The sequence below is a fragment of the Dromiciops gliroides genome, chromosome 4 (assembly GCF_019393635.1).
Source record: "Dromiciops gliroides isolate mDroGli1 chromosome 4, mDroGli1.pri, whole genome shotgun sequence".
NCBI lineage: Eukaryota > Metazoa > Chordata > Mammalia > Microbiotheria > Microbiotheriidae > Dromiciops > Dromiciops gliroides.
Window position 1 is genome coordinate 122180317 of NC_057864.1, and position 14167 is coordinate 122194483.

At 35.3% G+C, this 14167-nt stretch overlaps 1 protein-coding gene across 1 annotated transcript in view; it reads left to right on the forward strand.

The window, feature by feature from the left end:
- Nucleotides 1-13895, forward strand: part of IARS2 (isoleucyl-tRNA synthetase 2, mitochondrial) — a 65127-nt gene extending 51232 nt beyond the window's left edge. Inside the window, exons 18-23 of the mRNA XM_043962723.1 lie at nucleotides 2752-2883; nucleotides 3910-4016; nucleotides 4847-4992; nucleotides 11103-11293; nucleotides 12352-12496; nucleotides 13353-13895. Of these exons, the coding sequence (XP_043818658.1) occupies nucleotides 2752-2883; nucleotides 3910-4016; nucleotides 4847-4992; nucleotides 11103-11293; nucleotides 12352-12496; nucleotides 13353-13483 (852 nt within the window). The 3' untranslated portion in view covers nucleotides 13484-13895. The remainder of the gene's footprint in view (nucleotides 1-2751; nucleotides 2884-3909; nucleotides 4017-4846; nucleotides 4993-11102; nucleotides 11294-12351; nucleotides 12497-13352) is intronic.
- Nucleotides 13896-14167: the final 272 nt, after the last annotated feature.

Sequence of the window (14167 nt, forward strand, 5' to 3'; positions counted from 1 at the left end):
CCAATTACATGTAAAACAATTTTTAACATTCTATTTTTTTTTTAATTTTGAGTTCCAAATTCTCTCCTTCCCTCTCCCCTCCCTGAGAAAGCAAGCAGTTTTGATATAGGCTATATATGTGTAGTCATGCAAAACATATTTCCATATTGGTCATGTTGTGAAAGAAAATATAGACCTCACCCCCCAAAAAAACTAACAAAAATGAATTTTGGGGTTTTTTTTAAGTATGCTTCATTATACAGATGCCATTAGTTCTTTGGAGGTGGAGAGCATTTTTCAAATCCGTAATGATTTAGAGCATTTTTTTTTTTCATTTGTTCCACATAGCTTTGATTTTTTTCTTCAGAAAATTACCATGATTTGTTCAGCTATTGCCAAATCAATGGAAGACCGCTTTTTGATACTGACACTCCCAGTGCTGATGACAGCATGACTTAGTGGATAGGGAGCTCACTTTAGAGTCAGCCTCTGATACATATTGGCTGTTTAAGTGAGCCCTGGGCAAATCATTTTAAGACTACCAGCTCTTACATAATAATAGTAAGCAAGCAAGCAAACAAGCATGTATTAAACACCTGTTGTGTGCCTGGTACTGTGCTAAGTGCTAGAGATACAAATACAGGAAGGAAGAAAGAAAGAACAACAGATGATAGCTAACGTTTTATAGTGCCTCCTGTGTGTCAGGTCCTGTGCTATTGCTATTAAAAGCACCATCATCCTCCAAAGTATTTCCAGTTCCCAGTTTCAGAGGGCTCCTCATCTCTTCGTTTTTCTTAGTGCCATTCATTCAGTCTCTTTCCAAATTTTGTTTCTACCTTTGCAACATCTCTTATGTACATCCTCTGCTCTCCACTCCTACGGCTCTAATTCTAGTTCAAGACTTGATGACCTCCTGCTAGACTGCTGCAATGACTTCTGGTTAGTCTCTCTGCCTCATATCTCTCCCAACCCCATTTCATCTTGGATTCAGCTATTGAGGTGACTTTTGTAAAGCATAGGTCTAGTTATGTTATTCCTTGCTCAAGGCGCTCCAGTGGATCCTATTAAATCCTGGACCAAATATGAAGTTCTCTCTGATCTTTAGAGGTTTTTGTAACCTAACCCTTTTTTGCCTTTCCAGCCTTCTTCCACCTTACTCCATTCCACAGACTATGATCAACTACTCTGGTCTTCTTGCTATTCCACACATACTTCCTCTATCTCCCATCACCATGTCTTTTCATTTGCTTTTCTCCATGGCTTTTTTAGTCTGTCTAAAGGCATTTATCAGGCACTATGTACCAAGCACTGTGCTCAGCACAGGAGACATTAAGGTTAGAAAAAAAACAGCCCTGTATAAAGCAGGTGCTCTGATTCCCATTTTACAGAAGAGAAAATAGGCTGAAAGAGTGACTTGCCCAGAGGTCAAATAGCAACAAAGTATTTGAGGCAAAATTTGAACTCAGGTTGTCCTAACCTTAAATCTAGCAGTTCACTACTTCACCAAATAGCATATTTTAATCAGTATGTGACTATGAATGTATGGTCTTCTGTAAAACTTGGGAGGAAATCCTCTGCTTAAAAATGCAAAAACCCTACCAGGAAAATTTTAAAATAATGGTGAAATAAAGAAGGACTTTAATAATTGGGAGGAATAGAGTAAAAATTACAAAACCATGAAAACTTAATTTACATATTTAATATAAAATCAATCAAAATCAAAATGTTTCTTTGTTGAGCTAGATAAAAATCATAGTGAAAATTATATGCAAAAGAAAATATCCAATTTATCTAGACTTTTGAATCATAGTTCCAAATTTTAATAAATAGAATACTATAATTCAATTTATAGTGATTGATAGGTATGAAGTATATAAGAAAATTTGAAGAAAATATGAAGAAAATTTGGAAAAACCATAATGAAATATTACAAAGAAAAAAAAGAATGACATATTTAGCCCTAGAAACCTGAGACTTTGAGGCAGTGATCAAAAAGTTGTGATTTTTTTTCTTGGTAGAAATTAATTTTTTCCATCCATCAGCAAGCATTTTAACAATTTCTTTCCTTGTGCCAAGCATTATTCTAGGTTCTAGGGAACAAAAAGATAGAAATAAATTATCTCTGCCCTCTGGGAGCTTACATCATATTGAAGAAAAATAATTATGCTATTTACATAGTGTTTCAAGAGAGGCAGTCTTGTCAGCTCTCAGATATACCTTAGTGCCAAACAGCATAAGTTATAGAGAGTTGGCTGATTTGCATCAATGGAAGTGCTTTCCCTATTGGGAATTTCTCATTTGTAGGAAAAAAGATGGTTATAAACAAATTTAATTGGTTGTGTTAATGTTTAATATGAACTTTTAATAAGATACATATGACCACTGTGAGAATTTGTTTTGCTTGATTCTGCATATTTATTACAATGGTTTCTTTTTTTACTTGAAGAAGTATGTGGAAGGGATTGGGAAACTAAGAATAGCATTCTCTCCCAGAGCTCCCTCATCCTCCAAAAAATGAGAATTGAAGAGAAGGAGGGCCAGAAGGAATCAAAGAGTAACAGGACAGCTTAGAAAGTTATGTGTTGGATTTATTACATACTTACAAAGCAAAGCAAACTAAATAATTGACATTCAATGTAATACTCTCATTTAATTCTACAGTGTATATGCAAATATACTCATTTGGGGTTATTTTAAATTCAAAATCTGAAAAGGGGGCAACATAATCAACAATTACAAAATGAACTCAAACTCTAACATTTTCTTTTATAGCTTAGGAATACACTTCGCTTTCTTTTGGGAAATGTGGCTGATTTCAATCCAGAAACAGATGCTGTCCCCTTTGAAAAGATGTATATTATAGACCAGTACATGTTACATTTACTTCAAGATTTTGGAAAGAAGGTATGTTGTTTAGTAAGTATAAGCAGAAAGATTTCAGCGATTAGATAAAAATGCCAACCACATTAAGCGATTGGTCTCTTTGGGCTTCTGTCTCTGGGATTGCCGTCTTTGTCCTTAGGAAGGCTTAGAGCTTTGGAGTTAGGTAAAACTGTTCTTTTTCTGTCAGATAAAGAAGCATCTTTCAGAAATAGCAGCAACTTTTTTTTACTCCTCTGTAGGACATCTATTTTTTCTATGGCAGTAATATGATAAGCTAAGTGGTCAGTTTACTTTGTTTCTCAGCAAACATCTCCTTTAGGAAAACCAGGGGTTTTTTTGTTTGTTTTTAAGAGGCTTCTTCATAATTGAGTAATTGTGTGCTTTCTCTTTGAAATCTTTCTTTAAAAAATATGGTACTGGGGCGGCTAGGTGGCGCAGTGGATAGAGCACCGGCCCTGGAGTCAGGAGTACCTGAGTTCAAATCCGGCCTCAGACACTTAACACTTACTAGCTGTGTGACCCTAGGCAAGTCATTTAACCCCAATTGCCTCACTAAAAAACAAAACCAAAAAAAATATATATGGTACTTTTTGAGATATTGTTAATGTGGCTTTGCCTGAGGTGCTTTTGACCTGCATACAAAGTATATTGGTGTAATTTTGTCTTGAACCACCTATTGCATTTTCCCCATTTTCTGGGGGAAATAATGGTCCAATAAATTGCAACTATCAGTTAAAGCCAAAAGAAAGTTTTATCATTAAAAAAATTTTTCCTTCACTAAATGCATGCTATTTTATAGACTCAAAAGAACAATAAATGTCTTTGAGTTTATATATGTAGTCTTTTATTCCTCATTAAGATGTAAATTAGGAACATATATACAAGATATGAACTGAGCAAAACCCTTTTACATTATTATGTTCTTCAGTTTGTTTTCCTTTCCAGACAAAAAAGGATTTCTAAAAGCAACATTGTTTGTCTCATGATTACTACTTAACAATTTATGTGTTCTCTATCACTTTCAATTTTTTCTGGCCTTTCTCCCAGATTACTGAAGCATATCAGCAGTTTGATTTTGGAAAAGTTGTTCGGCATTTACAAGCATTTTATCCTAGACAACTCTCTAACTTTTACTTCAGCATAATTAAAGATAGGTATGTATTCCTAGCAATTGTAGTTTTATTTCAAATCATTAATTTAGCATTAAAGAATCTATCCTGGTACTTTCTGTATTTACTGAATATTTACTGAAAGGGAAAAAAACTCATTTTATTGCTAACTGGAGTTCAGTGAGAACACTGAGTGATAGAAACAGACATCATCTCAAAATTCAAGTGTTCCTCATTTAAACTAGAAGATGGCAATTTAATTGTATTATAGTTGTCAGCCACCTTTCAGAAGTTGTATACAGGTCTTCATTTATTCACTTTTTCAATAAGTTAGGTGTGGTGACCTAAAGATCAGTCCTCCTTCTCCTCTAGTACTTTAGTATGGAGGTAGTCTGGTCAAGCCCATTGATAGCCATGAATCTGGGAATGTTTCAGGGTTTATCCTGAGGAACAGATTCTCTATAGGATAGATTACAGTGCCTCTTTAAAACACAAGTCTCTCTAGAAAGGCTGTCATATAAGTATTATCATTTAATATTTACTTACCACCTTCGGTATTAACTGACATTTAGCTAAAAGTGAGAATGAGGTGGAAAATATTAAAGGAGAAATGCACCTGGAAAGAGTAAGGGTGCATTAAGAAGTTCAGATGGAAGGGCAATGAGAAACTTTGCCTCCTTTTACTTAGAACAGGCTACCCAGAATCAGTTGCTGACACTGTGGTCAGTGGATGCTTTTAGAAATCAAATAGGGGTAAATATGAGTATAATGTTTGATTTGTTATTTAGGGGGTAAATGGAAGCATGTAGGTTGTGATTAATAAAGAGGAGATCTTTTCCATCTTAATCCTAAGCACAGAATATATTCTTCTTTAGGCTATATTGTGAAGGAAAAAATGATCACAAACGGCGTTCATGTCAGACTGCATTAGCTGAGATTTTGGATGTAATGGTGCGTTCTATTGCACCCATTCTCCCTCATTTGGCTGAAGAGGTGTTCCAGCACATACCATATGAGAAAGGTAAGGAGTGTTCTACTAATGGAAAATAATCAGTTAGTGGTCTTCAAGAGAGAGCATTGAGTATGACCCTGGGCAAGTCACTTAACCCTCATTGTCAAGAAAAAAAGAGAGAGAGAGAGAGAGAGCGAGCACTGAGTTTTAATAATTTAGATTAGGAACAACCCTGCCTGGCTCACAGGGTTATTGTAAGAGTCAAATGTGATCATCGTATAGAGTGAAAGTGCTATGAGAACACTAAAGTCAGGGTAACTGAAGGGGCGGGAGTAGTATTAATAGGGACCTTCATAATCAATCTGTTCTGCTGTACTCATTTCTAGGGGAGCAAGGATTTCAGAACCACAACTCTGTGCTAGTTTTCTCACTATATTCAGAGCCTTGGTCTGTCCCAGGTTACCAGTAACCTCCAAGACAAAACTATTGAGAAGGGCTGTTTTTTTTTTCATGAAAACACTCTCTGGATCATTCAGACTCAAAACTCTTGCATACATCTCAGAACTTAGTGTTTTGGATTTTTCTTTCAGCATTGCATTCATGCCCATTCATCTTGTGCAATTTGTTTATGTTGTTCCCCAAGTTGACCACAGTGGGGCACCCAGAGCACCTCATCACAAGCATACCAATGGAGTGAATATTGGGGCTCTCCATTTCTTTTAGCTGATCTTCCCCCTGGTACCCCCTTCTTTTTTGATTGTTTGTTCTTCAAGTTCCTTGTGACAAGCTGGATCTGCTCAAACTCACCACGAGCCTCTCTATTGCCCTCTATGTGATAACCATTTTCAGCTATTTGGGATTTTTCTCCCGTGTCCAACAGGAATTTCACAACACTGTTAGAATATTGATATTTTTTAAAAAAAGATTAACTTTGGTTTCTTGAAGCAGTTTTAAGTCATAAGAACTTGGCCATTTCCAAAGGCATTCTAGCCTGCCTTACTGTTTAATTCTCTGTATTACAGTAAAATAATTTTATATTTTTAACTGAAGAAAAGTGGTAATAATAATTCCGACATTTTAAGTTTGTATAGTACAGTATAGTTTATGGAGAACTTTTATATATATTATCTCATTTAATATATTTATAACACATTAGAGTTAGAGGTCCCCTACTCTTACCTCCTTTTTTTTTTTTTTTTTTGGTGAGGCAATTGGGGTTAAGTGACTTGCCCAAGGTCACACAGCTAGTAATTGTTAAGTGTCTGAGGCCGGATTTGAACTCAGGTACTCCTGACTCCAGAGCCGGTGCTCTATCCACTGTGCCACCCAGCCGCCCCTCTTACCTCCTTTTGATAAAGAAATTGAGACCCAGAGACAAAGTGATTTTCTTAGGATTATAGAACAAAGCTTTTTAACGAAGCATTGCCAGTCACTTAATTTTTTTGCACCTCAGATTTGGCTCTGCAAAATGCAGATAAGAATAACCACCTTAGAGAATTATTATAAGGATCTAATCATAATTTGTTTAAAGCATATTGTAGTCCTTAAAACCATATAAATTTCACCTATCATATGCTCTAACATAAATTCTTTCTAGAGCAGAGATTAACTTTTTGGGTGTCATGAGTCTTTTTGGCAATCTAGTGAAGTCTATGAACTCCCTTCTTAGAATCACATTTTTAAATGCATGAAATAAAATACATAAGATTACCAAGGAAACCAATCATATTGTAATACAGTTAGCAAAATATTTTTAAGAGCAAATTCATGGAGCCCAGGTTAAAAACACATGGTCTACCCAGCAGTGAAAGGAGTCCTCCTATAGATCTTTATTTATCATTTTAATTATAAAAGACTTGGATTTACCATCTGATATTCTTTATTTTCTTCATGTGTTCAGACAACCACCTCTTCTAAAACTCTATTTGCCTTTTTTTTTTTTTTGTGGGGCAATTGGGGTTAAGTAACTTGCCCAGGGTCACACAGCTAGTAAGTGTTAAGTGTCTGAGGCCGGATTTGAACTCAGGTCCTCCTGACTCCAGGGCCGGTGCTCTATCCACTGCGCCACCTAGCTGTCCCCAATATATTTTCTTTTTTTAAAAAAAATTATATTTTTTCCAATTACATGGAAAAACCATTTTTAACATTTATTTTTTAAAAATTTGAATTCCAAATTCTCTCCCTCCTTCACTCCCCTCCCCACTTCCTGAGACAGTAAGCGATTTGATATAACTTATACATTGCAGTCATGCAAAATATTTCCCAGGGGCAGCTAGGTGGCGCAGTGGATAGAGCACCGGCCCTGGATTCAGGAGTACCTGAGTTCAAATCCGGCCTCAGACACTAAACACTTACTAGCTGGGTGATCCTGGGCAAGTCACTTAACCCCAATTGCCTCACTGAATAAAACAAAAAAACCCATTTCCCTATCAGTCATGTTGTGAAAGAAGACAGACCAATACACACACAGAAACTGAAAAATAGTATGTTTTGATCTGCCTTTGGACTCCATCTGTTCTTTCTCTGGAGGTGGATAGCATTTTTCATCCAAGTCTTTTGGAATTGTCTTGGATCATTGTATTGCTGAGAAGAGCTAAGCCATTCACAATTGATCATTGTATAGTATTGCTGATGAGGTAGGTGTACAGTGATCTCCTGCTTATGCTCATTTCACTTTGTATCAGTTTATATGTCTTTCCAGGTTTTCCTGAAATCATCTTGCTTATCATTCCTTATAGCACAATAGTGTTCCATCACAGTCGTATGCTAGAACTTGTTCAGCCATTCTCCAGTTGATGGGCATCCCTTCAATTTCCAATTCTTTGCCACCACAAAAAAGAGCTGCTGTAAATATTTTTGCACAAATAGTTTCTTTTACATACATACCTTTTTTTAAAAACCTCTTTGGGATACAGACCCAGTAATGGTATTGCTGGATCAAAGAGTATGCACAGTTTGATAGCCCATAGAGCATAATTCCAAATTGCTCTATAGAATGATTGGGTCAGTTTACAACTCTACCAGCAGTGCATTAGTGTCTCAATTTTCCCACATTCCTTCCTACATTTGTCATTTTTCTTTTCTGTCTTGTTATCCAGTCTGATGGCTGTGAGGCAGTACCTCAGAGTTGTTTTATTGCTCTAAAGCATTTTTTCCTGTGACTAGAGATAAATGTAAACAGACAGTTTTCAGAAGAAATCAAATCTTTTAGCCATTTATTAATTGGGGAATAGTTGTATTCCTATGGATTTGACACAGTTCTCTATGTTTTTGTTTTTGTTTTTTGGTGGGGCAATGAGGGTTAAGTGACTTGCCCAGGGTCACACAGCTAGTAAGTGTCAAGTGTCTGAGGCCGAATTTGAACTCAGGCACTCTTGAATCCAGGGCTGTTGCTCTATTCACTCCACCACCTAGCTGCCCCCAGTTCTCTATATAGTTGAGAAATGAGGCCTTTATTGGAAATACTTGATGTAAAAAGTTTTCCCCAGCCTTCTGCTTTCCTTCTAATCTTGGTTGCATTGGTTTTGTTTGTGCAAAAACTTTTTTTTTGTGTGGGCCAATTGGGGTTAAGTGACTTGCCCAGGGTCACACAGCTAGTAAGTATCAAGTGTCTGAGGCCGGATTGGAACTCAGGTCCTCCTGAATCCAGGGCCAGTGCTCTATCCACTGCACCACCTAGCTGCCCCTGTGCAAAACCTTTTTAATTTATTATAATAAAGAATCCATTTTACATCTCAGTGCTCTCTATCTCTTGTTTGGTCATAAATTCTTCCTTTATAGATCTGACAGGTAAACAATTCCTTACTCCCCTAATTTGTTTGTGGTATCACCCTTTAAATATATTTCCTTTTTAATCTCAATTAACAAATCGAACATCTTTGTTCCAATCTTCATTTTCCTGACCTTTTTCCTGTATTTGACACTGTTGATGTTCTTTTCTTTGATACTCGTCTCAGTGTTTTTTGAAATTACTGTATCTTGGTTTTCCTCCTGCCTTTCTCAGTCTCCTTTACTAAATCATCTTCCATATCCATAGATGTGAATATAGTCTCTCTAGGCTTTGTCCCTTAAGACTCAGCTCAAGTACCACCTCCTTTGTGAGCCTTTCTTGACCTCCCCAGATGCTAATATGTTTACCTCCCCTCATTCCCACTTTACTTTGTGTCTTTTTTGTATGTTTTGCACCTTTATATATGTGCATGTTATCTCCTGTGAGGATATATGCTCTTTGAAGGCAATGACAGTTTCATTTTTGACTTAGTATTCACAGTGCCTCACTTGTTGATTGATAATTTTTTTTGATGCTATAAAATGTGCTTAAGATTAACTGTTATCTTTTATGTTTCCTACAATTTTGATCCTTTGGAAATCATTATGTTTCAGGATTCACAACCATATAGAATCCACTTTGTTTTTCCTTTTTGATTTACCTAGGCTGGTCTCTTGATTGGCATGAATCTTGTTGAAGATGTCCCAGAGTATTATGACTTGTCATATTATCATCTTCAGGGCAGCTAGGTGGTGCAGTAGATAAAGCACCAGCCCTGAATTTAGGAGGACCTGAGTTCAAATCCAGCCTCAGACCTTTGACACTTACTAGCTGTGTGACCCTGGGCAAGTCACTTAACCCTCATTGCCCAGCACAAAAACCAAAACAAAACAACAACATATTATCATCTTCAAATAAGACCATCTGGAGTACCTTACTGTTACTATGGATCCCCTTTCTACAATGATAAACACCTTTAGAAAGCCTATATCTGTTTTATTTTTCATCTGATACTAATAAGTGGAGGCTTAATAAACAGAATTATTTTCTCTGTTAAGAAATCTTGTATGACCTTAGTAAATTTATGGGAGACTTTTTGGAAGACAGACTTTAAGATTATATTTTCTTCTAGAAGGTCAAATATTTGTTTTTTATAGGCTTCTTTTTTTTTGTAATTAAGCAAACAATAAACAGTGTAATCATGTATTCCTAAGGCTTCCCTATCAGCTGTTTGATTGTAAAGATATGGTCTACAATAGAAAAATTTATAGAAGCCAGCCTTTTCCTTTATATTTTCATCAAGGACATATTTGATATTATGTACAATAGGCAGTCTTAATCTTTTTTTCTGTCCTGTATTTCTTTGGCAATTTGAAGAAGCCTCTGGACCCCTTATCAGAATATTTTTAAATGCTTAAAATGAAATACATAGAATTAAAAAGGAAACCAATTACATATTAAATATAGTTGTAATTTTTTTCAAAAGTTCATAGATTTAAGATTAAGAACTAATTTAGTCCTTTTATATAAGGATTTTAAGTTTAGTAAAATAGTCATGAGTCAGTAGTTATAGATGGCTTTTCATTTGCCTTTTGGGGTCGGTAATATCTTCTATAAATTGTATTTCTGTGTCACATTGTATTGTATTTCTTCCTTTGGTCTGTTGTCCAATCCAGCCTCACTTCCTAATTCCATTTTCTTAATTGATATTTCCATTTTCTAATTTCTGCTACTGAGATGTAACATCCAAATAGGGAGCTTACATTTCTTAGTTCCCAACAGTATTTTTCATCATTTTCCCTTTTGCTCCTTCAATATGAAGTTAACTTGGAGGACTCTGTTAAGTTCTTCATAGAATTTCTTTTTTTATAATTTGCAATAGATGTTGGTAGATAAGACCTATCTTGATGACCTTTTATGTAATCAGGAATATTGCAAAGCAGGTCACTAAGAATCCCTTCAAGTGATGTTTCTGTTTTTTTATCAGCACCTTAAAAACAATTTCGTTTTTGACTTTCATCAGGAGAATCCTTGAATCATTCTTCCATTTAGCTACAGCTGATTGGCTTTGTTGTTTTCATTGAAAATGTCAGTAATGATGTCCAGTTCCTTCAGCAATGTATTAACTTATTATTAGACAAATATCTCATCCCATCTTTGCCTTTTAATATTCTACAGCCTTCATTAGGCTTTTTTTGATTTCCTCAATAGGAAAGAGATTTCTCTCTAATTGTTCTAATCTGTATTTTTCTCTTATGTATTCTCATTCCAATTTGCATATTTATCTGTGTCTGTAGCTTACCTTGCTTATCAAATACTTGTTGAATAGGTCATAATAATAAATATGGTTTATGAATAAATGCAGTTTATGAAAGGGCTTAAATCTGAAATTAAATCAACTTGTTTTAAGAACCGAAAAGTGTATTTCGTTCTGGATGGATCAGTACAAGTTCTATTTGGAAGAAACCAGGGCTAGAGGAAGCAGTGGACGCAGCATGTACGATGAGAGATGCATTTCTTGGAAGCATCCCTGGCAAGAATTCCTTGGAATATGATGTTATCGTTGTGATAGATCCTGGACTACTCTTTGAAATTATTGAAGTATGTGGACTACCAGTCTTTCTTTTGAAATGATATTAATGTTTTGAACTATTCCATAGATCTTCACTGGCAATAGTTGCTATACCTCATTTGAAATTAATTTGAAGAACTTCCTGAGACTCCTATTCCAATACAATTTTTATGCATGAGTTAGAATTTGGGAGACCTCAGTTCTGCTCCAGATTTTGCTTTTTCTTGTGTGATGTTAGTTGCTGTGTTGTAGTTGCTTTAATTGCTTATCTTCTATGGGATTTTCTGTCTAAATTAAAATTTTTGCAGTTTTAATATCCAGACAGTGTTTAGGAAATGTTGTAACTCTCTTCATCTGCACTCTTAAAGTTGAATTACATTTTTTAAATGAGTATTAAAGTGGCATTTGATGTCTCATTGTACCTCAATGAGAGGAAGAAACAGGTAGAAAAGAAAGTTACTTTTGATCTCTGTCAAAAAGAATGCACTTTAATAAAAAAATTATATTCATTGAAAGATTTAGTTTAAGATATCTCAAATTTAATGAAGAATTATGATTTGGGTCATTTTCACAATTTCTATAATTATAAAAACCAGTAACTGAAAAGCCCCAGGAAAGACCTGTATCATCTCAGGTTTGCCAACAGTGATAATTTTTGGCCCAAAAAAAAAGGGTCCTTAGAATTTAACTGATATGCTGATTTCTTTTTTTTTGGTGAGGCAGTTGGGGTTGAGTGACTTGCCCAGGGTCACACAGCTAGTAATTGTTAAGTGTCTGAGGCTGAATTTGAACTCAGGTCCTCCTGAATCCAGGGCCGGTACTCTGTCCACTGCGCCACCTAGCTGCCCCCTATACTGATTTCTTAATACCAGAAAATTCACTGAAACTATATTTGATTAAAACCTTTTAGTATCAGCAATAACATGCATTCATTAGAATGAGCATAGGATATTACGATTTTAAAAGGCATAGAGACAACCTAAAAATGTCTAGAGTTCTTTGTTTTCCTATACAATCAGCTAATGCTATAAAGGACTTTTAAATAATTATAATTTAGTTAGTGACCATGTCAAATACTTATTTCCAGATGCTACATGATAAAAAGACTTCTGATATGTCTCAGTTAAGTGAACTAATGATGGCTTCACAAACATCTCTGTTGGCTCAAGATCCCATAGCAATGCCTGCGGATGCAATTGAAATTAAAGGGAGCTATCTAATCAACCTAGAAGGTAAGGTCATGGAATGTAGCTAACAAGATATAACCGAAATCCAGGGTATCATTGGATTATTATAGGTAGTCCCCAAATTTAATAAGAGGTTTTTATTCACGCAAAAATTTAGTCATTTTAAGTCATCTAGGTATTAGGAAGATTTAATTTGCTTCACAGTCCTATAGAAATGACTGATGGAAAATATTCTGACCCCTATATGCCCCCATAGAGAGAATTATATATATATTTTTAAAAGCGAGGCTTATTAGTAGCTCAAAGTAATCTCTCTTTTCACTGTCTAAAATTTTTTACGCAGTATGGGAGAAAATATTTGGGGGTTTCAATATGAGAAGAGAAATACTAGAAAATAAAGACTCATTAGGAATCTTCCTTAACTCCCTTAAGCTGTTCCTGCTCTGCAAATCTAACTCCAGGGTCCTCTTGCCCTTCACCTTAGATTTTTTGTTTTTTGCAGCAACTTAGGTTTTATGGTTGTAGTTGGGACTTTCTTCAAGACATAGATAGCTGTATAGCACGGCTTTTAATTTACTCTTGTGTCTTTTCTTTTTCTGCTTATGTAATTTAAATCTGTTGCTATACTTGGTGGTCTTTGAGGATATTTCTGTCACTGATATGACATGCCGTCCTTATCCAAGTTTTTCTCCTAAATACTTCAAAGAATAGTTATTCAACTTATTTGCTGGAAGTTTTTCTTTTGTTTTAACTTTCACTATCTGTCTAGCCCAACCTCCTTTTCCAGGCACATATTTTCAGTATCTTCTGCTACATCTTGACACCAGAGTTGATCTGTTTTTAGGGATGTTCTGACTAAAATGTGCTATCAGTAATTCTACCATCTATTTTCCTTTTATAGGTATTCGTGAAGAGAGTTCATATAAAGTCATTGTCATACCATCTACCAAAGAAAAATGTCCCCGCTGTTGGAAGCACACATCTGATTTTTCAAACCAACTTTGTCCCCGTTGCACTGAAGTTATTGCTTGAAAAAAAAAAAAGCTAATTAACAAAGTGAAACACTTTTTCCATGAAAGAAAGCACCTCTGACTTTGAACTTTCTAGTACCTTAATCTGGATTGGGCAGAAAGTAATGGTAACAGAATTTTGAGAGATTATAAACTCAGACTTAAACTCCTCTTCTAGTCATTATCTAGATTTCGGGTTATTTTTCCAGTGAAAAGGAAGATATGGATGATGGTGAAAGTGAAAATCACGGATTTTAAAATATTTTATGTGACTAAAATTTTCATATAAAAACTTAATATGGTCAGACCTTGACTGTGTATTATAATCTGCCTTCAGATGTAGGTCAATTGAAAATGCTTTATATTTTGTAAATATTTTCTTTAACAAACGTGTTCAGAGTTATCTCTGAAAATAAAGCTCTGTTGGAAGAATATGCTACGAAATTATGTTTGTTTCAAAGATCACTGATTATTCTTTTCATTGAAGGTCGCAGTTCCTTTTGTGCCCTAGAAAACCATAATGGGATTGCTATTAGGGATTAGGAATCATTTGATAACCTCCTTTCCAATAATGAACATCTCATCTTTCAATCATCTGGTTTTCAGAGGTACACATGCATGATCTGCTACTAGGCCTGATCTCAAAGTCCTTCCTTTGTAGAATCTAACAGAACTTATGTGCTCTATTGGCATAGCCTTTGAGAAT